The sequence below is a fragment of the Zeus faber genome (assembly GCF_960531495.2).
Source record: "Zeus faber genome assembly, chromosome: 5".
Taxonomy (NCBI): domain Eukaryota; kingdom Metazoa; phylum Chordata; class Actinopteri; order Zeiformes; family Zeidae; genus Zeus; species Zeus faber.
In genome coordinates this window covers 34,045,789-34,070,669 of record NC_137192.1, presented here as the reverse complement: position 1 = coordinate 34,070,669, position 24,881 = coordinate 34,045,789, and the positions used below count along the sequence as shown (strand labels likewise).

The 24,881-nt window shown below is 47.7% G+C and overlaps 1 protein-coding gene across 1 annotated transcript in view; it reads left to right on the top strand.

Annotated features, from left to right (window-relative positions):
- LOC307230730 (odorant receptor 131-2-like) overlaps positions 1-21,482 on the top strand; it is a gene marked incomplete at both ends in the record, with an annotated part of 41,354 nt that extends 19,872 nt beyond the window's left edge. The window contains one exon of the mRNA XM_080001167.1: positions 21,462-21,482. Coding sequence (XP_079857293.1) covers positions 21,462-21,482 — 21 coding nt within the window. The remainder of the gene's footprint in view (positions 1-21,461) is intronic.
- Between the last annotated feature and the right edge of the window lie 3,399 nt (positions 21,483-24,881).

Below are 24,881 nucleotides of genomic sequence, written 5' to 3'. Positions count from 1 at the left end.
TTCTATTCTATTCTTTTCTATTCTGCGGTGTTCTGTTCTGTTCTATTCTATTATTTTCTATTCTATTCTGTTCTGTTCTATTCTGTTGTTTTCTATTCTCTTATGTTCTATTCTGCCCTATTCTGTTATATTCTATTTTATTCTATTCTGTAATGTCACTTTCTAGTATAATTTAATCTTTTATTTCTTCTATTCTGTTATACTATGCTCTGTTCTATTCTATTACTTTCTGATCTATTGTATTTTGTTCTGGTCGGTTCCATTCGATTTTATTCTATTCTAATCGATTATATTCTGCTCTATTCTGTTCTCTTATGCTCTATTCTGTTCTATGCTATGATATTCTATTCAATTATATTCTACACTATTCCGTTCTATTTTGTTCTATTGTGTTCTATTCTATTCCGTTCTGTTCTATTCTATTATTTTCTGATCTATTATATTTAGTACTGTGAATTTGTACTCGATTCAATTCTACCCTGTTCTGTTGTATTCTATTCTATTCCATTATATGGTTTTCTGTTCTAGTATGTTCTATTCTATTGTATTACATTCTATTCTGTTCTGTTCTATTATTTTCTGTTCTATTATGTTCTATTCTATTGTCAGAGCCTTCACATCCAGCGATGACCAATGTCTTTTCAAGTTTTCCAGCTTTACAGGTTCTATTCTGTTCTCTTCTATTCTGTTCTAGTCCGTTATATCACATTCTGGTCTGGTCTGGTCTGCTCTGTTCAATTCTATTCTATTCTCTTCTATTTTTCCTATTCTATTCGATTCTATTCTATTTTTCTATTCTATTCTATTCTATTCTATTCTATTCTATTCTATTCTATTCTATTCTATTCTGTTCTGTTCTGTTCCATTCCATTCTGTTCTGGCCTGTTATGTTCTATTCTATTTTGTTCTATGTTGTATTCCATTCAAATGTGTTCTACTGTATTCTGTTCTGTTCTTTATATTATATTATATTGTTTTATTCTCTTCTGTTCTATTCTATTCTATTATGTTCTGTTGTATTATGTTCTATTCTATTCTATTATTTTCTATTCTGTTCTATTATGTTCTATTATGTTCTATTATTTTCTATTCTGTTGTTTTCTATTCTGTTATGTTCTATTCTTTTATTCTGTTATGTTCTATTCTGTTATGTTCTATTATTTTATTCTGTTCTGTTCTATTATATTATATTATATTGTTTTATTCTCTTCTGTTCTATTCTATTCCATTATGTTCTGTTGTATTCTGTTCAATTATGAGCCTTTCACATCCAGTGATGACCAAAGTCTTCCAAGGTTTCCAGCTTTCTAAGTTTCCAAGTTTCCAAGTTTCCATTTTTAGGAATCTATTCTTCGTAAATCAGTTGTTCTCTAACTTTTTATTTGGCAGTATAACCCCTCTATTCTTTTCTATTCTATTCTATTCTATTCTATTCTATTCTATTCTATTCTATTCTATTCTATTGTGTTCTGTTGTATTCTGTTCTATTGTCGGAGCCTTTTCACATCCAGCGATGACCAAAGTCTTTCCAGGTTTCCAATTTTCCATCTTTCCAAGTTTCCATGTTAATGAATCTATTGTTCAGTCAGTTATTCTCTAACTTTTTATTTGGCAGTGAACCACCCTCAAGATCTTTTTTCAGCTGAGTTCCCCCTTCACTGGTATTTGGAGGGAAACCAGAACATGAACATAAATGATGAACTGTACGTGCGTCGTAAGTGTTCTTTTAGACAGTTAATAGCACCAATATTTCAAACACGTTTTTTTTTATATTTTGGGAGTACCCCCTACAGTACCCCTACAGAACCCCTACAGTACCCCTACAGTACCACTGCAGTACCCTGCAGTACCCCTGCAGTACCCCTATAGTACCCTGCAGTACCCTGCAGTACCCCTGCAGTGCCCCTGCAATACTCCTGCAGTACCCTGCAGTACCCTGATCCTGTGCTCCCTGTACTCTGATCTATCAGAATACAGACACAGACACAGATAATGATGTCTCTGTACAGCTCTAATAAAAAAATACCTGATAGAATAATGACGTTCCATGGTGCATATCATAATGTGCTTGAACAAACGTCCAGATCAAAACTTGCACACCATAAGTCATAAATAAATTAGGAACAGTAAACATTGCTGTACAAAAAATATTAAAAACAAAGTTTATATATAAGCATAGATCATCTACAATTAGAGATATGTTTAGTAAATATGTTTAAATCATGCGGTTCAAATAATACTGATGTGTAGAGAGAACCTGAAGTAGAGAAATCTGAACAAAGTGGAGAATAGATAAAAAAACAGCTTCTCTCACTTTCACTGTTGTGCAGTGCAATAGAAACACAAAGGCAGTGTCAAAACTCATGCTCAGTACATACACCACACAATATGCCCAGGACTAGCGGGATGGGTGGGGTGCAAGCTATGTGGGTGGGGATGTGGCTGGCTGTCACGCTCCTGCCCCAGCGAGCTTCACGTCCGTCCCAAAGATTAAATCCCGCTCATACAAGCTTAGAACACAGACACTCGCACACGTCCTACACCCAACAACACTCCACCAGACCAGGGTCTGTGGGGCGGGAGGGGTGCGAGTGATTTGGGTTTGACTCGCCTGAAGGACTCGCACCCCACCCGGCCCGGTGGGGCATCTGGTCGGCTGCGGCGGGGCGGGCCTCGACCTTGCGTGGGGCGTGGGTGGGCATGGGGGTGGGCAGTTTGGGCGGGGTTTTGGTCTGTTGGCGCTGGGCCTGAATCCGGGCCTGCGGTCTGTGCCTGGAGTGCGTGGCCCGGGTTCTGTGCCTGCGGCTGCGTCTAGTGCCTGCGCTTGGGGCCGGGTTGTATGTGTGCGCCCCTGGGGTGCGGGGTCTCCCCGTGCTCCCTGGACTGGGTTATGCTCCTCTGGGCCAGGTGCGGGGGTGGCACCGCGGGCCTCCGGCTTCTCTGGGGGCCCAGGAGTCTTCTTTTTTTTTTAATTTTTTTTTTTACCTGTGCTGTCAGCATGCTGGGCATACAACACAGAGTATTTGTATGCCATTTGCATCCAGGACAGAGTTAGGACAAGTTCTCAACCTGCAATGCAACTCTTTATTAATTCTTAAATCATCAAGAACTGCTGCAATAACTCTGTCCTGTGGATGCCCCGTAGAATGACAAGAGCACAGTTTTGGTTATGGAGAGCCACCACCAACCCCCCTCTTTGGAGAACTATTCATCATGTTTGGATCTATCACTTCTTCTTCTTTCGTATATCATCAGATGGCCAACTCAGTGTCATATAGCCACGCCCTCGTCTCCAGTCCTAGGTCAAAAAGGCCAGCTTCTGAGGGTGGGCTGTATAGGGGGCAGCTGGTTTGGGGGAGAAGACGACAGCCTTCACGAGGCCTCTCCTGTGAGTAGTGAGAAATGGTGCAAGACCAACTCACGAAACTAATGTCGCCAAAGAATCATCGAGCTGGCAGACCAAGGTACAAGCCAATGCCAAAACCAAGGCAGAGAACATCCTCTTTAGGACGGGCGGACACCCCCACCGTCGAAAACCAAGGTCTGCCGGTGCTCCAACTCAATGTCGAGGATCTATCACAACTGATCACTACTCCAAGTGGGGGAGAATCACCACGGTGAGACAAATAAACATAGAAACAAACAACATTTACACAAAAACATGAACATTGGATGACAACATGTATTGAAAAACTGAATTAGGTCCAGGAAAACTAGAACTACAACTGGTCCCGTGGCCTCTTCGTGTCAAAGTTATGTCAGTAAATAAGGGAGGAAAGGAGGGGAAAGCACCCCCGGTTGCTGGGGTGCACTCCAAGCAGGGGTGCGTGAGTGCATGTGTGCATGCGTGCGTGGGTGTGCGTGTGTGTAAGATGTCCACCGGTGAGTGTACATGACTTATCCCCATTGGTACTGGTGTAGAAGGTCGGTATTATGTTGCGGTGCCTTCACGCAGCGCAAGGGGCCCGAAAGCCCCCCAAACTCCACAGCCCTGCGGACAACCCCCGGCAGCATGAGATCCCCGGGTACCCTGCCCTGCGGCCACGGAAGACCCCCGGGCCCCCAGAGAAGCCAGAGGGCCGTGGAGCAATTTCTGTGCCCAGCCCGGGGAGCATGACCAAGTCCTAGGGAGCACGAGGAGGCCCTGGGCCCCAGGGGCGCACACATACAACCAACCCCCGGGTGCAGGCACAAGACGCAGCCGCCGGCACAGAACCCGGGCCACAGGCGCAAGGCACGGACCGCGGGCCCGGATCACGGCCCCACAGTGACAGAGCGACACCCCGCCCGAGCTGCCCCATGGGCGGGCCGGCAAGACCCCCACGCCCACCCGACCCCGCACAAGGGGGGGTGGGGGGCCCGCCCCACCGCAGCCGACCAGGCGCCCCACCCAGCGTGAGTGCCAAGTGACCATACACGTAGCAGCAAGTGCCCAGCGCGGGGCACCTCAATGTTACACCCCCCGCCAGCGATGCCGGCAGGCCGTCAGGTATAGAAGCCCTCCGCCACCCCCAGCACCCGGGTCGCCTGCCGCAGAGAAGCACCACCGCAGAAAAAAAAAGGCCAACAGCCGCCCCCCACACCCCAAACCACACCCCCAACGACAGGCAGTCGTCCCAGGGGCCCTAGAAGGCACCCGGTGGTGCTCTCCGCAGCCCCGCCGGGTCGCAGCACATCACAAGCCAAGCCACCAGGCGCAAGCCGTCAGGACTCGAGCCAGGCTGGGAGGAGGGGCCCACCGACCGCCCCCCGGCCAACCACGCCCCCACACCGACCCGCCAGCGACCGGCCACCGCGGAAAACCCCAGTGCTCAGTGTGTGCTGCTGGTAACTGCAGTTAAAATTGCGGGGCTGGGGGTGCGAGTCCTTCAGGCAAGTCGAACCCAAATCACTCGCACCCCTCCTGTCTCGCAGACCCTGGATCGATGGAGTGTTCTTCGGAGTAGGATTGGTGTGCCAATGCGTGTGCGTTCGAAGCTAATGTGAGTGGGATTAAAATTTTGGGACGGACGAAAAGCGTGCTTGGGCAGGAGCGTGACAGGCAAGATGGCAGCTTCCCGCCGCATCCTCACCCACATAGCCTGCACCCCGCCATCTATTGTGTGGTGTATGTGCTGAGTATGAGTTTTGGCACTGGGAGGGATAGGCCAGTCGCGACCGGATTGATCCAGGGGCACAGCAGGCCGGGGAGCAACCACGCGGACCACCATCCCCCCCGGGCCCAAACGCGCCCCAGTGCGCCCACCTCCCGTACCTGGTGGCAACCAACCCACAGCTATCAGCCAAGGGCGCAGTGCATCCGCCATGTGCCTCCGCCATGTCGGGCAGCTCCGCGCCTACATCAGGCCCCTGGTCAGTCCCCAGCCGCCGAGCATGCGGACTACAGAACAGAGGGCGGCAGACGGCACCCCTACCCACAGCCTGACCCCCCAACGACAAGCACCCCGCGCACAAAGAGCGTCGGAGGGTAGGCACCCCGGCCGCCCGGTGGGATGACAGAAGGTGAGCCCCGCGCCTAGCACAGCCAACCAGGTTCAGGACTTGGGTTGACAGGCCCAGACGGACAGCCCAACCAGCCCCGGCACGACGGGCCACCCCCCCCCCACCCCACGGGACGCAGAGGGACACGCAGGTCCAGCCACCCCACCTGCGGGGCGGGCGACCCCCGCGGCGCGCCGACCCGCCGACCACCCGGGGCCTGAGACCCATACCAGCGACCCCCACCCCCCGCCCCCAGCCCAAGCCCCAGAACCCATGTGGTGAGATTATCTCTATTTTTCCAATTGAGTAATATAGTTTTCTTGGCCATTGTTACAGTACAATCTGGTCAACAATGGACCCAGCACACAACCCCGAGTTGCTGGCACGCCTGGGAAGGGTGGAGTCACAGCTCCAACACCAGGAGGCTGTGCGAGGCTCCACCTCAGCGGACGTTCGGCTAGCAGCGGCTGGCCAGGAGCAAGGGCTCGCCAAGCTAGCTGCCCAGGTCCAGCAGCTCGCCATTGCTCTTGGTCAGTTCATCCCGCCGCCTGCTTCCCCGGACCCACCTGCACCGGCCCAGCCTGGGTACTCCCTGGAGCCCCGGGTGGGGGTTCCAGAACGCTACGCCGGAGACGCAGACGGCTGTAGTCCGTTCATTACGAACTGTTCCATCCTCTTCGCTCTGCAGCCCCACACCTTCGCCTCCGAGGAAGCCAGGGTGGCGTTCACCGTAAATCACCTGACGGGCCGCGCTCGGATATGGGGAACGGCCGAGTGGGAACGACGCACACCAGCCTGCTCCTCCTTCCACGCCTTCGCCGCCGAGCTCCACAAGGTGTTCGAGGTGACATCACGAGGTCCCGATGCTGCTGGTGGTCTCCTGGGTCTCAGTCAAGGGTCCCGCTCCCGTGGTCGATTACGCAATCGACTTCCGCACCCAGGCTCGACTGAGCGAGTGGAACCCGGCAGCCCAGATTGACACGTTTCGGATGGGATTAGCAGAGTACGTGAAGGATGAGCTAGTTTCCCACGACCTGCCCACCTCTCTCGATGGCATCATTGAGCTTGCTTCCCGTATCGACCGACGCATCCAGGCCCGGCAGCGAGAGAGGCGTCAGAGGCAAGTGGAGCGCCGCCCAGCAACCCGTCTTCCAGGTTCCTCCAGGCCGCCAGCTCTTCCGGCCCGTAAACCCACGAGTGAGACCTCTCCCATGCGGGTTGGCCGGTCCAGCCTCACCCCAGAGGAGAAGGAGAGACGCCGGGTGGAGAACCTTTGCCTCTACTGTGGTCCAGCTGGACACTACATTTCCGGGTGTCCGGTAAAAGGGCCGGGCTCGCCAGTGAGGGAGGAGGTCCTGGTGAGCCACACCTCCAAATCCCCCTCCAACCTATGCCCCCTCTACCAGGCTCGGCTGCTCCTGCCCCAAGGCTCACATTCCCTCGCCATACTTATTGACTCTGGTTCCGTTGTTAACATCATCGACGATAACACCCAGCACGGCAGCTGAGTGTTGGTCGAGTTCTCCTGCCTTCTCCAGTACCTGCCACTGCCCTGGATGGCGGCCTCCTGGGGACAGTCACCCATCAGACAGTGCCCATCCGCATGCTCCTGTCCGGCAACCACCACGAGACGATACAGTTCTGCATCCTGCACTCACCTCGTCACCCTCTCCTCCTGGGGTTCCCCTGGCTCTGGCGTCACAACCCACACCTCGACTGGACCACAGGGGCTATTCTGGGATGGAGTCCTGCGTGCCATCAGGTCTGCCTGAAGCAAGCCGCCGCACCTCAGCCACCCAACAGCTCCAGCTCCGCACCCGACATGTTGGGGGTCCCCACCGAGTACCTCGACTTCAGGGAGGTCTTCAGCAAGGCCAAGGCGACATCCCTTCCCCCGCACAGGCCATACGATATTGCCATCGACCTCCAGCCCGGCTCCACCCCCCCCAGAGGCCGCCTGTCCTCCCTGTCCACCCCGGAGAGAGAGGCCATGGGCACCTATATTAACGATGCCCTGGCGGCGGGCATCATCCGTCCCTCCTCATCCCCGGTGGGGGCTTGACTATCGCGGTCTCAATGACATTACGGTCAAGAACCTCTATCCCCTGCCCCTCATCTCATCAGCCTTCGAACTCCTGGAGGGGGCAACGCTACGCAACGCCTACCATCTGGTCCGGGTTCGAGGGGGACGAATTGAAGACGGCATTCAACACTCCCTCCGGTCAATACGAATATCTGGTGATGCCCTTTGGTCTCACCAACGCCCCTGCCGTCTTCCAGGCCCTGGTCAATGACGTGCTCAGAGACATGCTCAACAAATTCGTCTTTGTGTACCTCAACGACATCCTGATCTTCTCCCGATCCCAAGCTGAGCACGTCCACCACGTCCAGACGGTCCGGCAGCGCCTCCTTAAGAACTCACTCTTTGTGAAGGCGGAAAAGTGTGAGTTTCACGTCCCGTCCGTCTCCTTCCTGGGGTACATCGTAGGGAGGGGGACCATCCGGATGGACTCCACTAAGGTCTCCGCCGTCACCACCTGGCCCGCCCCGGACACCCGCAAACAACTCCAGTGCTTCCTCGGTTTTGCCAACTTCTATCGGGGGTTCATCCGAGGCTACAGCACGGTGGCTGCCCCCCCTCACAGCCCTAACCTCCTCCAAGGTGCCGCTTCGGTGGTCCGCCGCCGCCAACGACACCTTCCTGGCCCTGAAGGCACAGTTCACTTCAGCCCCCATTCTGGTATTGCCTGACCCCGAACAGCAGTTCGTGGTTGAAGTGGACGCCTCCGACGTGGGAGTCGGAGCTGTTCTGTCCCAGAGAACCGCCTCCGACCTCCAGGCGTTTAACCCCGGCCGAGAGGTACTACAACATCGGGAATAGGGAGCTTCTCGCCGTCAAATTGGCCCTGGAGGAGTGGCGACACTGGCTAGAGGGAACCCAGCTGCCGTTCCTGGTGTGGACCGACCACAAGAACCTGGAGTATATCCAGTCCGCCAGGAGACTGAACTCCCGTCAGGCCCGTTGGGCGCTCTTCCTAACAAGGTTCAATTTCTCCATCTCCTATCGGCCGGGGTCACGCAATATCAAACCTGACGCCCTGTCCCAGCAGTTCCAGGAGGAGGAGGAAGCTGTGCTGACCCTGACACCATTCGACCGTCCTCCCGTCCAGTTGCCACACTCACCTGGGAGGTGGAAGAGAAGGTCAGAGCCGCCGCCCAGGACCAAGCTGGACCATGTCCACCCGACCGTCTGTTCGTCCTGCTTGACCTCCGGTCCGAGTTTCTCCAGTAGGCCCACAACTTCCGACTCACCTGCCACCCGGGGATCGAGCGGACGAAGGAGGTCGTCCAGCGTCTCTTCTGGCGGCCCTCCCTGGGTGAGGACGTCCGAGGGTTCGTCAATGCCTGCCCCACCTGTAACCAGCACCTCCTGTAACCAACCCTCTCTTCTTGCTCCTGCTGGTCTCCTACACCCACTGCCGGTTCCTCATCGCCCCTGGTCCCACATCTCCGTGGACTTCGTCACCGGTCTTCCACCGTCTAGCGGCAACACTACCATCCTGACCATGGTGGACCAGTTTAGCAAGATGGCTCACTTCGTGCCTCTACCGACGCTCCCGTCGGCCAAGGGCACCGCCAAGCTATTATTGTACCACGTCATCCGCCTCCATGGCATCCCGCAAGATGTTGTATCCGACAGGGGTCTCCAGTTGGCCTTGGTCTTCTGGAGGGAATTCTGTGCGCGCCTGGGGGCCACCGTCCCCGCCAGTCCAACGGCCAAACGGAGCGGAAGAACCAGGAGATGGAGACGGCCCTTCGCTGCATGACATCACAACACCCGTTGTCCTGGTCTGAGCAGCTTTTGTGGGTGGAATATGCCCACAACACCATGACCAGTTCGGCCACAGGCCTCTCCCCCTTCCAGTGCGCCTACGGCTTCCAACCACCTCTGTTCCCGGCCCTTGAGAAGGAGGCTTCCTGCCCGTCCGTCCAGGCATTCATTCGCCGCTGCTGCAGGACCTGGACCCGGGCCCCGGCCGCCCTCCTCCGAGCTGCTGGCCGCAACGCCTCTGCCGCCAACCGTCGCCTGCTCCCAGGCCCCGGAGTACCAGCCGGGCCAGAAGGTCTGGCTCTCCACCCGGAACCTCCCCCTTATGGTGGAATTCAAAAAGCTGGCTCCTCGGTTCATCGGCCGTTCATGATCGAGAAGGTCGTCAACCCGGTGGCAGTGCGGCTCAAGCTCCCCAGGTCCATGCGCGTCCATCCCACCTTCCATGTGTCCAAAGTTAAGCCGGACCAGAGTGCTCTGGTCCCCTTGGCGCCTCCCCCGCCTCCTCCGTGCTTCATTGACGGGGGTCCTGCCTTTTCTGTCCGCCGTCTCCTACGTTCCTGCCAGCGTGGGAGAGGCCTGTAGTACCTGGTGAATTGGGAGGGTTAGGGCCCGGAGGAGAGGTCCTGGGTTCCTGCGAGGCACATTCTGGACCACACCCTCATCAGGAGGTTCCATCAGCGCCATCCTGACCAGCCCTCCAGTCCGGGTCAACCCTCCCGACCGCAGACCCCACCACCTCTCTTGTCTGCGTCCTCCAGCGATGTTTCAGAGGCGGAGGATGTCGACCGTGGGGGTCCCTCCTCCGATGAGGACGTGGCCTATTTAGCGGAGGACAAGGAGATGGACGGGGTCTCCAACTACTCCGATGTGGATCACGTGGCCCATTTAGCGGAGGACTTGGAGATGGACGGGGTCTCCGACGAGTACTACTGCACTGCACTCCTCGTTATCGAACCTGCCTGTCCCCAATGATGTATCCTGCCTGCCCGCTGCCTGTCTTGCGTCAGCTCTACAAATAAAAGACATTACCAAATATTCCTGCCTGTCTTTGTGCTGTAATTGGGTCCTAACCACACCCGTTACACCTGATTTGTCACTGAATTCAAAATAATTTGCTGTTGTCCGTGTCATAAGGAATTGTGGCTTTTGATGGATGATAGTTTCAAGTTGAGATGGAATTGTCCTGATCTCATTTTGTATTTGCTCGGAAGATGAGTGGGCGTGTTGGGAATGCAACTCCTTTAGTCGCTGTTCGAGTTTATTTTGGCATTCTTGACCTTTTTTTTTCTTGTGAGTGGAAAATGAAATAATACTACCTCTTAGAGCTGCCTTAGCTGTTTCCCAAAGTAAGGATGGTGATATTTCTGGGGAGTCATTCAGTTCAATGAAAGAAGTCCATTCTCTTGAAAAGAAATGATTAATTCTTTATCTGTCAAAAGTGAGGTGTTAAACCGCCACCTGCCAGGAGGGTTCCGGTTAGTTTGGTTTATCAAGATGAAACTAATCGGCCCGTGATCGGAAATTACAATAGGGTGGATTTCTGGATTAATGATTTTGGACAGTGCAGAGTTACTTGTTAAGAAAAGGTCGATTCTAGAGAAACTTTGGTGGGGTGTTGAGTAATATGTGTATTCTCTAGAATGTGGGTTATTTGACCACCAACAATCCCCAAGAGCAAGATCACTCATGTATTGTTTTATAGTGTCTGACGAACGCCAGGATTTGGAAATATTTCTGGTTTGAGAGCGGTCTAAATTTGAATCCAGTACTGTGTTGAAGTCTCCTCCCAATATGATAATTGATTCAGAAAATTCTAAAAGTTTTGAAAATATATTGTGAAAGAAATTTGGGTCATCCTCATAGGGGCCATAAATATTAGCTATGGTTATTTTGATGTTACCTAAAATCCCATTAATCATTATGAAACGCCCTTCTGGGTCTGATATTGTGGTTTTATTTTGATATGGGATACTTTTATTGATCAATATAGATACACCTCTTTTTTTTTAGTTGTATGATGTGGAAAACATCTGATTAACCCATTTAGCTTTGAGTTTGAGGTGCTCAGATGCAGTGAGGTGGGTTTCTTGCAGTAGACAGAAGCTGGGCTTCATCTTGGTGAGGTGAGTTAGGATTTTGCTACGTTTAGCAGGTGAGCACAAGCCTCTCACATTCCAACAAACAAACTTAATGGGTGTCATTAAAGCTAGTTAGGGAGTGATGGCACAGTGCATGCAAGGCAATAGCTATACTACCGTTCCCATGCTTTCCCATAGATAAGTCTGGGGTGTCCTCCTTTATATTCCTTTTCATTGCCATAGTATTGTAGGAGGTTTGTAGGGATACATAACAAAACAAACAACTGACGAGTAGACAAAGAAAAACACAGAACATTGCCGGATTACACATACATAAAGTGAAAGACATTATAGAGTGAGAGTGATATGAGAAGTAAGGAGAGAGGGATTAGGGAGGTGAGATGAGAGTGAGCGATATTTTAAATCCTGACATAGATAGCAGCCCTCTTCCTACATCTTGCAGTATATAATAACTGGAATTACAAGAATACATACATTATGATCAGAATAACCAGGGTGTGGTGGAGGAGTCTCGGTATAACTGACCGTCTATATATAATTTGTCAACAATCATCGATACGCGTTTACCCTTCTGGGGGCCCAGGAGTCTTCTGTGGGGTGGGGTGGGGCGGGGCGGGGTGCTCGGGGCTTTCCTGCAGCCGTGGGGGGGTCTGTGCAGCTCGGGTGGGGGGGGGGGGGGCAGGGGGGCTTTGGGGCCCTTTCGGCTGCTCAGGGGCGCCACGACATAATTTTTACAATTACATTTCATTGATCAGACGCTTTTTTCCAAAGCGACTTACAACTGTTCAAACACCGACGGACGCAGCCATCAGGAGCAATTAGGGGTTAAGTGTCTTGCTCAAGGACACTACAGCATGCTAGCAGGAGGAGCCTGGGATCCAACCAGCAACCTTTACATCACTAGACCACCAGCTCTACCTCCTGAGCTACCATCCCCATCCCATCCCATAATATCAACCTAATACACAAGCACCAATGGAAATAAGTCCACACACACACACACACACACACACACACACACACACACACACACACACACACACACACACACACACACACACACACACACACACACACACAGACACACGCACACTCACACACACCAATGCATCTAACCATCTACGCAATACCTGACTATTGATTGTATTTGCACAATTATACTGCATTTTACATGTATTGCTTCTACAGCATTTTATTGCTTTTTCACATTTTAGTGCTGTTATACCTTGTTGCTTTTTATTTCATGTTTTTATAATTATATGCATTGGAGCCTCCCAACCAGTTTTCATTTGAATTTGAATTTCACAAGAGTGTACTTATACAACCGGAGTGACAATAAACATCTTGAATCTTAAGTCATATTTAACAATCCACAGGGTGTGCTGAGTACATTTGTGTTTCTGACTCTGATCTTCATCTACCTGAAGGTTGTGCTCGCTGCCAGGGCCTCTTCCACCTCTGTTTAGATGCCTTTTCTTAAGGGTCAGCACTTGAATAAACCTCAGAGAGAGAGAAAAGGGCCCATGTAACGGTCGTAAGGGATTATTTCACTATCAGTAGGTCTGAATGGAACCAAGTATAAATATCTGGTCGAGTTTGTCATGATAGTCAGTGAGCTGATGACCACTTGAAATAAGTACTTGATGAGGAGGTTAAATATGCATTTCTCACAATTTGAAGGGCACTTCTATAGCACCGGCTATTTCTGTCCGAAAAAGTATTCACTGGTTAGACATTGAAACCTATAACAAGGGTTAAAGGTCATGTTAAGGCAACTTTAGGGCACTCCATGCTATCAAGTAATTGATAAATTACTGATTTTAGAAACAAAATTTCAAAATTTGACGGTGACATGGACACGATGGTGTCACCAAACATTCTTGTTCACTTCCACTGGTCACTGCGTTCTTGATGTGGTCGCCGGGTGCTCATAACATCTGCTTTGGTCGCCACGGTGATGTTAATGTGAAGAAAGAAGACCATGAAAAACACAGAAACACCCCCCCAAAAATTCAAAAAGAAAAAAATATCCAAAGAAAATCCAGAAGAAAACCAGGATGAAAAACAAAAAAAACAAAGAAACCACAAGAAGAACCAGAAGAATAAACGAATAAAAGAACCTAAATAAATAATCTTCAATAATAATCATAAAGAGGCTTTAATTCTTCATCCCTTCTCTTCCTTCTGTTTGCCATCGCTGGCAATATGCTCCTTGCACAGTAACAAAGGAAGAAAAAAAATAACGATTAAAAGAAGGAAAATAAAAATAAAATAAAAATGCAGAGTGAGCTGCTAACGACTGAGACACAAACTGTATGAATTGATTATTTGTTTTTTAAAACACTCACAAACATGATGTTGTTCAAATAAGAAAACTGAAAGGAAGAAAGTTGTTCTCCACACAAACACACATTGGTGTTATCCAATTTGAACATTCCACATACTCTTTGGGAAGTTTCTCTAATGGGTCCATGATGTGAAAAGGCACTCAGTGCAGTGCTCGGGGACCGCCCACCTGGTACCAGTAGTTCAGGGACCAACATTCTGCATAGTGGTGCAGTCTCTCTAATTGGTATCTAAGATGATGTCTATTGAAATGACTTTTAGAACAAAAGCTCTTCCCACACTGTTCAGTCATATGTTCTCATTCCAGTGTGAAATCGCTGATGTGTTTTGAGATTATTGAGGTGACTAAATATTTACAGACAATGTTCACAAGGGTAAGGTTCCTCTACTGTGTGTCTACGCTGATAAATTTTGAGATAGCTCGATCGACTGAATCTCTTCCCACAAAGTTCACAGGGGTGAGATTTCTCTCCTTTGTGAATACATTGATGGCTTTAATGCCACCCTCTATTGCAAAGCGCATCCCACACTCTCCACAAGGTTTCTCTCCTGTATGTATAAGCTGATGACTCTTGCGGACGGCTTTTGAACTGAATGTCTTCCCACACTCTTCACATTGATAAGGTTTTGCTCCTGTGTGTGTAAGCTGTTGTTTTTTGATACTTCCTAATTGACTCTTCTCTTACCACACTGCTCACAGGGGTTAGGTTTCTCTTCTGTGTGAACGTGCTGATGTTTCTTGAGACTATCACCGTTATTAAAGCTCTTACCACACTTTTCACAAGGGTATGGTTTCTCTCCTGTGTGCGTATCCTGATGTATTTTCAGACTCCCTGATTGACTGAATCTCTTCCCATGCTGCTCATAGGGGTAAGGTTTCTCTCCCGTGTGTCTACACTGATGAATTTTCAGATCGGCCTATTGACAGAATCGGTTCCAACAATCTTCACATTGGTAAGGTTACACTCCTGTATGTGTACGCTGATGTTTTTTTGACACTTTCTAATTGACTGAATCGCTTCCCACACTGTTCACTGAGGTAAGGTTTTCTACTGTGTGACTGCACTGATGTACTTTTAAATGACCCCTTGTAGTAAAGCTCTTCCCACACTGTTCACAGTCAAAGAGATTCTTTCCTGTTTGAGTAGGATGACATTTTCTGTGACCTAAGAGAGAAAGAAAGATATGAGTGGATTATAAAACAAGTCAGAGAGGGCACAAAGAATTTAGGATCTTGAGTAAAGGCTGATCACAGAAAAAGAGGGTTAATTTGCAATAATCCTCGGCTGGCTGCAAATAGGTGCAATTGTGTGTCATCGTCATAGGAGTGAGACTAAAACGCAATATATTACAAACAGGGAAAGCAAGTGCAGAGAGAATAAACTTGGACCAAAGACTGAATCTTGGGAGACTACACATGTAACAGCAGCTGCTGAAAACAGTAACTAGTTTAAACAGTTTAAAGAAAAACTGGATTGATATGAAAGTAGTTTTTTAAATGTATTAATTGCATGAAGTAAGCAGATGGTGAATTTGGGCACGGTGGTCTAGGGTGGCACGATTGGTCTGTGATAGTTGTGGCTCCAGGTTATAATGTATAAGTCAAGTCAAGTCAAGTCACACGTTATTTATAAAAAGCATTTCATACCAGGGCAACACAATGCGGTTTACAAAGAAATACAATCAAAGAAAGAACATTGTTGTCCGCTGGTCATTTCAAAAGAATGCCCCTGACACCACAGCAACAACAAAAGCAGCAGCAGCAACAACAGCAACAGCAGAAACAACAGCCACAACAGCAGCAGCAACAACAGCAACAACAGCAACGGCAACAACAACAGAAACAACTCAAACAGCAGCAACAACAGAAAAAACAGCATCAACAGAAACAGCAGCAACAGCAGCAACAACAGACACATAAAAATATAATTAAAGACAAAATAATTTAGTTTAATACATTTTATTGGAGATAAATCAGTGCATACAGTGTGGCTCACTTCCTTAATGTGAGGGCGGACATAGCTGCACTTAAGCGTCGCTGATGTTTGTCCACATGTAGCATATTCCGCGGCCTACCTAGATGACATTATTCACAGCGACACCTGGGAGCGGCACATGGAGGATGTGGGCACTGTACTGGAGTCCCTGAGGCGGGCTGGGCTCACCGCCAACCCAAAGAAGTGTGCTGTTGGACGACACGAGGTACAGTATCTGGGGTACCACTTGGGCGAAGGCCTGGTCCGACCCCAGCTTGATAAAACCGGAGGTCGCAACCACGACCATATAACCATATCATTGCAGGGAGTTTTCTTAATGTTTTGTCTGTTTTACAGAGGGAGAAGGGCACACGGCTCATGAGCAGCCCAGGGGTGGTACGCCAATCCTCCTGAGCCCTAGAGGACTCTTCACAACATTGATAATAGATCCTCAGATGTATGTATAATTATGGCCTGCGTGCCAGACACTGAACAATAAATCGCAAGCAATAAAGCAATAAATAAATCGCATGTTGGCGCACCACGGCCAAAAAGACTCAGTCTCCCTCCCTGAACCCTTATCTGTGGGAAGAAACTCCTAGAATATTATTCACTAAACTCAAACAATAAAATCTTTGTATAGTATGACCAACACAACATTGGATATAGTCAACATGTAAACATTTGTTTCCTGTCGGCCACGCCTACGTGTCATGATGAAATGAAATGGACTGATGCATGAATTGATATGAATAACATCTTTACTCATGTTAGGAGGTATGCTGAGTGAACCCAGGTGCAGAGAACAAGGCAGAGGCGGCAAAAATGGGGGGATGGTTGCTCAGGGGGTAGAGCTGGTGGTCTAGTGATCTAAAGGTTGCTGGTTGGATCCCAGGCTCCTCCTGCTAGCATGCTGTAGTGTCCTTGAGCAAGACACTTAACCCCTAATTGCTCCTGATGGCTGCGTCCGTCGGTGTTTGAACAGTTGTAAGTCGCTTTGGATAAAAGCGTCTAATAAATGACTAAATGTAAAAATAGAGGTTTACTCAAAACAAGTACAAAAAACTGGGCAAAAACAAATAAGCAGTCTCAGGAGCTTGGAACAAGAGCGTTGTCATGAGGTTAGACAAACTCAAGACTGAGCGCCCGAGGACACAAACGACAGGGTCTAAATAGGGACGACCAAACGAGACACAGGTGAAACATATAACCTAATGAGGCAGGGTAATCAGGAACAGAAATAGGTGAAGCAGAGCAACCTTGAAAAGGCAGTAGTGGCGGCATCTAGTGGCCGATGCCGGTAGGACCCGGGCGAACCCTGACAACTTGACTATTGAATTGCAAAAAGAAAACCCTCGAATCACACAAGATTAACTGATTTCACTTCAGTCCTTGTAATTGTTAGAATCTGAATTAACATTCCAAAAATATGCAGTGTTTCAGCAGATATGTATTTTTTATAAAAATGTTTTGCACATAGATTACATACACGGAGGGTTGCACAGGTTTATGCTCGTTCGATTTAAAAAAAGGTTAAAGATAATACAAACGGACGCATTATTCTGGAAGAGGCTCTGTCTTGCCTCTACAGGAGTTCTGGGCTCTGCCAGCAGCACATGCCTCGCGCAGCGCACCGCGGACAGGGCCGGAGCACCGGTCTCACTCGGGGGCAGCGTGTGTAACATATAAAAAATCTTTTTATCAACTTTTTTATTCAATCGCAGAATCTGCATTCTCTCTATGAGATGATATTATATATTGCTATAGTATCACAAGATTTGCATATTGAGCATCAGATACCTGCACATGGCCACCACGGTGCCCATTTTATCAGGCGTGCTTTATTATTTTTATTTTAAATTAATGGGTATCGAGGTAGAGGATTGTCTGGGCAGTTTATATTCATGAGGAAGTCCTCACGAACCTTGAACCTCAGCGCAGCTACAATGCACAGCGGCTCCGCTGTGCTGCTCCGTTTGCCCAAAGCAGAAAATGCCTAGAACCGGAGTTGGGGGTCCATGTGCATTTTCTTCTTTTTACCACCTGCCCCTATAAGTATCTGTATGGGACTGTAGAGGGGAACTGAGACCTGATCACCAGTGGATTACTGGAAAGCTGCGTTAGCAGCAGATCCTTTAAGTCCTGGAAGGTGCGAGGTGGGGCCCCCATGGATCGGGCTTGTTGTTCCAGCACATCCCACAGATGCTCCATTGCATCGGAACCTAACCCCGCCCATCCACATGATGTAGAAGAAAACGTGATTCATCAGAGCGGGCCACCTTCTTACATTCCTCTGTGATCCAGTTGTGACGCTCACGTGTCCATTGTAGGAGCTTTCAGAGGTGGACAGGGGTCAGCATGGACACTCTGACTGCTCTGTGGCTACACAGCCCCATACACATCAAGCTGTGATGCACTGTGTGTTCTGACACGTTTCTATCATAGCAGCATTAACTTTTTCACCTATTTGTGCTACAGAATCTCTTCTGTGGCATAAATTGTAATGATTGGGACAGCCCTACCGCTGACCACGTATGTCCAATCATGACCGCAGTCCACCATTGGTCAATGGTTATGTCCAGGCAGGAGGAAAATGGTACCATATTACAAAGTATGAAGTCTAAATTTTCAACAATGCAATTCCACCATTCTTGATACCGAATTTGTCGATACCGATACCATGGTAAAAAATTAAATGTGCTGCAGTCGAAACACTTTGCACAGTCTCGAGCAGCATTGGTATGGGAAAATAAAATGACGGCGGCCTTTAAATGAAGACATCCCTTGACCAGGCTTCCTTCTTGGCCAAAGCCCGGCCTCAATCTGGAACTGGTGTGCAGACCATGTCATTGTGCAAAGGGTACTCGCGGTAAAGAGCATCACTCAGGTAAGTACTGGAGGTAGGTTAGGGTTAGTTTCATTTAGGAGGATCTAAATGTATATTTAATACAACACGGACAACTAATACTATTCTATAACCTCACCTCTTGTCGATTAGGCACATTTGAGTATTTTTGTTGTGACCGGCTAGACTTCACTCCCCACACACATCAATGACCCTTGGGCGCCCATGACCCTGTCGCTGGTTCACTGGTTGTCCTTCCTTAGACCACGTTTGGTCGGTACCGTTTTGGAGATGCTCTGACCCAGTCGTCTTGCCATCACAATTTGGCCCTTGTCAAAGTTGCTCAGATCCTACGTTTGCCCATTTTTCCTGCTTCCAACAGCTTGTGGTTTGAAACACATCAAGGCCTCCTTCACACCATCAGCATGAAGAGTGTGTGTGTGTGTGTGTGGGTGTGTGTGTGTGTGTGTTGATGTATATATACTGTATCTGTGTGAATGCGTGAGTGTGTGTATGTATGTGTGTTGGTGAATATATACTGTTTGTGTGTGTGTGTGTGTGTGTGTGTGTATGTGTGTGCATGTGTGTTGATGTTTATACACGGTATATACTGTATATGTGTGTGTGTGCGTGTGTATGTGTGTTGGTGTCTATATACTGCATGTGTATGCCCAAGGACATTGCCTTGGGCTTTGGGAAACTGAGTTTTTGTTTCAAGGCCTTGAATGTGGAGACAGTGTTCTGCAGCCTCCCTCTTGAAGGTTGTGATGAACCATCCAACATGTTGAGTAATAAAGTGAACAGCAGGTTGTAAAGTGTGTCCAGAGGCTTCAGGGTGGAGATGCAGGACATCTCTGTGACCACCTGCAAATGTTAGGGATGATAATTTAATGTTTCTGCTCCACATGGTGCTTCATTCATTGTTTGTATTGGTTTTCACATTTAAATTCAAATCTCTTTCTGAAGAGCCTTCAAATATTTTGCTGCAGATCATTGGAACAAACTCCCAGAAGATCTCCGACTCGCCCCAACGATTTCTACCTTTTAATCCAGACTCAAAGTGCTTTTCAGTGGAAAATCAACCTGTTTTAACCTGCACTTTAACCTTTTATAACCAGTAACTGAGTTATAAGACCAGACCTGACGACCAAAGTGTGTAGGCCTGTTTTGAATTGCACTTCAGTGCATTTATTGATTTTTTTAGCATTTTATTTTGATGCTTTTATTCCTATTTGCTGTAATTGAATTGATGTCATGTCTCATGTAAAGCCCTTGGAGCTGCCCTTCTGTTTGAAATGTGCTGTTCTAATAAAGTTGGCTTTCAATGGACAAAGCCGAGAAGATCAGCTCTCTGCTCTTTAGGAGCTTTCTTTTCATATAAAAATCCTTTTTGGAGTTTTGGTGAAGGGTACTAATCTGTTTTTCACACTGGATGGTTGATGGATTAAAGAAATAAATTTTCAATGCATGAGTCATTCAGATGTTTCCAAAGTTTTTCAGATGATTCTAAAGACAAGTTTCAATAAAGCTTTGAACAACAAGACAACTTGGATAAGACTGCTGATGAAAGTTTAACCTCAAAGGGTGAGAAGTTCCTCCATGGACGTGACGACGATCCCCACGGAGCAGATGTGTGTTTGAAGGGCAGGTCTGTTGGGAAGAGCTGATTCGTACGTACACAGCTTCCTAATGACACTGAACTTTGATTCTAGTTCTCTACAGACTCTGATGCAAGAAGCTCCTCAGACACGTCTTCAACGACACAAGCACAAGTTTCACAAGTTTGTTTGAAAGGTTGAAGAGAAAAGAGTTCAGTTCACAGGAAATAATTAAAAAGCTGAATTTTAATCCAGAATCCAGAATACTACATTTATATCATAAAAACACAATACAGTTCAGTTGTGTGTGCGCATGCACACACACACACACACACACACACACACACACACACACACACACACACACACACACACACACACACACACACACACACACACACACACACACACACACACACACACAGCCCAGCACAGCGATCTGGTGTCATGATATTCATTTTTAATATATAATATCTATACAATTTAACATCTCATCCAGGTACATTTGAATCCTTCTACAACTTTATGACGAAGCATTCAAACTTTCCAAAACTTTCCAGAACCTACATTTTTTTCAATTAAGTGTTATCTTATCTTGAAGTGGTTTCTTACATTATCTAACCCAGAGTGGTGAGTGCACATCACGTCTCTGTTCTTCAACAGAAATGATCTTGTCTTTTTTTTCTCTATTTTTCATTTTAAAACCTAATCTTCACTCTAAATGGTGGATGGCATTTACGATCGACTAGAATGATTCAACGAGACTTTATTGATTTTAACCACAAACGGTTCAAACTTGGACGACTGCAAAGTATAAAAGATTAATGTTGATGACAAAGAAACGTTTAAAGATGGTAACAAATGATATTTGAATTGGGAAAACTCCTGGTGGAAGAACCGTGATTCAGCCGACAATCATGAGGTTTTGAAAGTGCCGTCCTTCCTGAGCGGTGAACTCCACAGAGCGGTGGACTCCCAAGGCCTCATGGCTCATTTGGAGTCTGACTATGTTGTATCGCTTTGATATTGTGAGTTTGATATTTTGATATGAGTGATTAAAGAGGCGTATCGCCCCTGGGGTAGAGTGGTTGGTGCATCTAAAGAGCATCATTGTTATCATAACAATGACCATCACTGTTTTCCACACGTCATTAATGACAATTCTCTGTGGAACATTGATATTATTTTCCAACACACACTCATTAGCAGCGAGAGCATCAAACAGCCGCGAGCAGCAGCTTTGCACTAATAAGGCCTGTGACCTTTAGTCCCATCTCTCTGCAGGGCAACCTGATAGATCCCTGAGAGGGTGTGTGAGTGTGTGTGTGTGTGAGTGTGTGTGTGTGTGAGTGTGTGTGAGTGTGTGTGTGTGTGAGTGTGTGTGTGTGTGAGTGTGTGTGTGTGTGTGTGTGTGTGTGAGTGTGTGTGTGAGTGTGTGTGAGTGTGTGTGTGTGTGTGTTTGTGTGTGTGTGTGTGTGTGTGTGAGTGTGTGTGTGAGTGTGTGTGTGTGTGAGTGTGTGTGTGTGTGTGTGTGAGTGTGTGTGTGTGTGAGTGTGTGTGTGTGTGAGTGTGTGTGTGAGTGTGTGTGAGTGTGTGTGTGAGTGTGTGTGTGTGTGAGTGTGTGTGTGTGTGTGTGAGTGTGTGTGTGTGTGTGAGTGTGTGTGAGTGTGTGTGTGTGTGTGTGTGAGAGTGTGTGTGAGTGTGTGTGAGTGTGAGTGTGTGTGAGTGTGTGTGTGTGTGAGTGTGTGTGTGTGTGTGAGTGTGTGTGTGTGTGAGTGTGTGTGTGTGTGTGTGTGAGTGTGTGTGTGTGTGAGTGTGTGTGTGTGTGTGTGTGTGTGTGTGTGTGTGTGTGCAGCGTTGGGATCAAAGCCAAATATATGAAATAATGGAGTTTTATAACATATTGCATCTTTTTACCAACACATTAAACAATCAAATCATATATTTTCATCCAGTTATTGAGTAAAATGGAGGAATTTCTCATTACTTCCCTACAGTGGTAGTGTAGAGGAATATAAGTAGTAGAGTCGAGGCATGGTAGGGTCGAGCTAGAGTAGAGTACAGTGAAGTTAGAGTAGAGGAAGGGTAGAGTGAGAGTAGAGTCGAGTAGAGTAGAGTAGAGTGAGCGTAGAGTCGAGTAGAGTACAGTGGGGTTAGAGTAGAGTACAATGGGGTTAGAGTAGAGGTAGAGTACAGTACAGTGGAGTTAGAGTAGAGGTAGAGTTGAGTAGAGTGGCAGTAGAGCAGAGGACAGTGGAGTTGGAGTAGAGTAAAGTAGTGATAGAGTAGAGTAGAGTAGAGTAGAGTAGAGTAGAGTAGAGTAGAGTCGAGGTAGAGGTAGAGTAGAGTAGAGTAGAATAGAGTAGAGTAGAGGTTGGGAAGAATATAGTAGAGAGGAGGTAGCGCAGAGGTGAGCAGGGTGGAGTGGAGTAGAGTGGAGTTAGAGTAGAGTATAATGGGGTTAGAGTGGAGTTAGAGTGGAGGTAGAGTTGAGTAGAGGGAAGGTAGAGTAGAGTACAGTGGAGTTAGAGTAGAGGTAGATGTAGGGAAGAATATTGTAGAGTAGAGGTAGAGCAGAGTGGAGCAGAGTAGAGCAGAGTGTAGAGTGGAGGTAGAGTCGAGTACAGTGGAGTAAGAGTTGAGATAGAGTAGAGTACAGTGGAGTTAGAGTAGCGTACGGTGGAGTGAGAGTAGAGGTAGAGTAGAGTACAGTGGAGTTGGAGTAGAGTACATTGGAGTTAGAGTGGAGGTAGTGTAGAGTGGAGTGGAGCAGAGTAGAGTGGAGTTAGAGTAGAGTACAGTGGAGTTAGAGTAGCGTACAGTGGAGTGAGAGTAGAGGTAGATTAGAGTAGAGTAGAGTAGAGTAAAGCAGAGTGGAGTTAGAGTACAGTGGAGTTGGAGTAGAGTACATTGGAGTTAGAGTAGAGGTAGAGCTGAGTACAGTGGATTTAGAGCAGAGTACAGTGGAGTTAGAGTGGAGGTAGAGTAGAGTGGAGTTAGAGAAGCGTACAGTGGAGTGAGAGTAGAGGTAGAGTAGAGTACAGTGGAGTTAGAGTGGAGGTAGAGTTGAGTACAGTGGAGTTCGAGAAGAGTACGGTGGAGTAAGAGTAGAGGTTGAGTAGAGAAGAGTGGAAGTAGAGCAGAGTACAGTGGAGTTAGAGTAGAGGTAGAGTAGAGGTAGGGGTAGGGAAGAATATAGTAGCGTGGAGCAGAGTGGAGCAGAGATAGAGAGATTAGGGTAGAGTAGAGTAAGAGTAGAGTAGAGTAGAGAAGAGTCGAGTAAGAGTAGAGTACAGTAGAGTAAGAGTACAGTAGAGTACAGTAGAGTAGAGCAAGAGTAGACACCCTTTTGAAGGAAACCTACTGCTCTGGATGTACTGTGGTAATTACAAAAAGCAGTTTAAAATAAAATGTGATATTTACTGTTATTTAAAGAACGTTGAAAAACTGGGACACGTGCAGCCGTCATGTTTCCTGTCTTGTTTGCAATCTCCATTGGACTGCATTGACGCCCAGTGAGACAATACTTAGAATGTACAAATGTGATTCTATACACAGGATAAGTTATTGGTTTGGGTAAATGGAGTTTAAATTACAATTGTGAATTATCGCAATGTACAGCATTACGAAAGCTGCATTCACACATGAACTCCGTACAATGTCCAGATAATCAGGTCTGCACATTGGCGGGAGTTGCCCTTTCACACATGTAGCACACAACTGGAGATTGTCCGTGTGAGACGTGTTCACACTACATAAAAATACTCAGTTTGGTTTAGACGAGGGCCGAGCCTGGTTAGAGCGTGCAGAAGGCAGGACGTGATTCAGTGACGCTGCAGAGTTTTACAGCACATCCAAGATGGCGGATGAGGCTGTCAACTTATTAGTAGTTGTGGCTTTTTTTGCGCTGATACTCCATGTTTTGGGATGTACCTGAAATATTATGAAAGAGTGCAAAGGAATATAAAGGAAAGCAGAAGGGAGTACTCAGCAGCTATGCTCCGCGTACAAAGATCCATACAAAGGTAAATAACTGGCGTATGATGATAGACGTCATCATCATGCCCACTCGCTCGCTGTGAATGTTCCAGACAATTACCTGCTCTGTTCACACATACCACTCAATAGGACATTACACAGACTTTGCACTAGGGTTGGCTACAGCTCCTCAGGGTAATGTCCGTATCATTTCAGGGTTGGAGTGCATGTGTGAAAGCACCTTAAGTTATTACAATAAACACCAGGTAGGTCAAAAAGATAGTCAGGATGTTTGACTTCCTTCCTTTGGTGTGGACACTGAGAGTAGACTTCATGTCTTTGGCCTGAAGAGCAGAGGCGCGCAGCAGAATATAGACAGAGTTTGTTCAGAAAACCCCCCTGAGACTCTCGAAACACACCCGAGTTGTGGTTGGATTATCATCTATGAAATTACTGCGAGGGCTTCTCCTGACTTGAGGCCAAAACAGCTCAGACAGGTCCTGCTAGGCCCTAACCACATGTGTACAGATCTCTACCCTACAATCAGTGTAAAGGCCACACGACCACTGTAATGTCTCCTCTCCTCTCAATTTGCGCTGCTTCTCCAAACCCCACCCATTTCTCCAAACAAAACAAAAATAGTGTTTTTATTTTAGATCATGTATTTATGTTCCTCAGTTTCCTCATTGAGATTTAAAAAAACGCAACTTGCAGAGACGACACTTT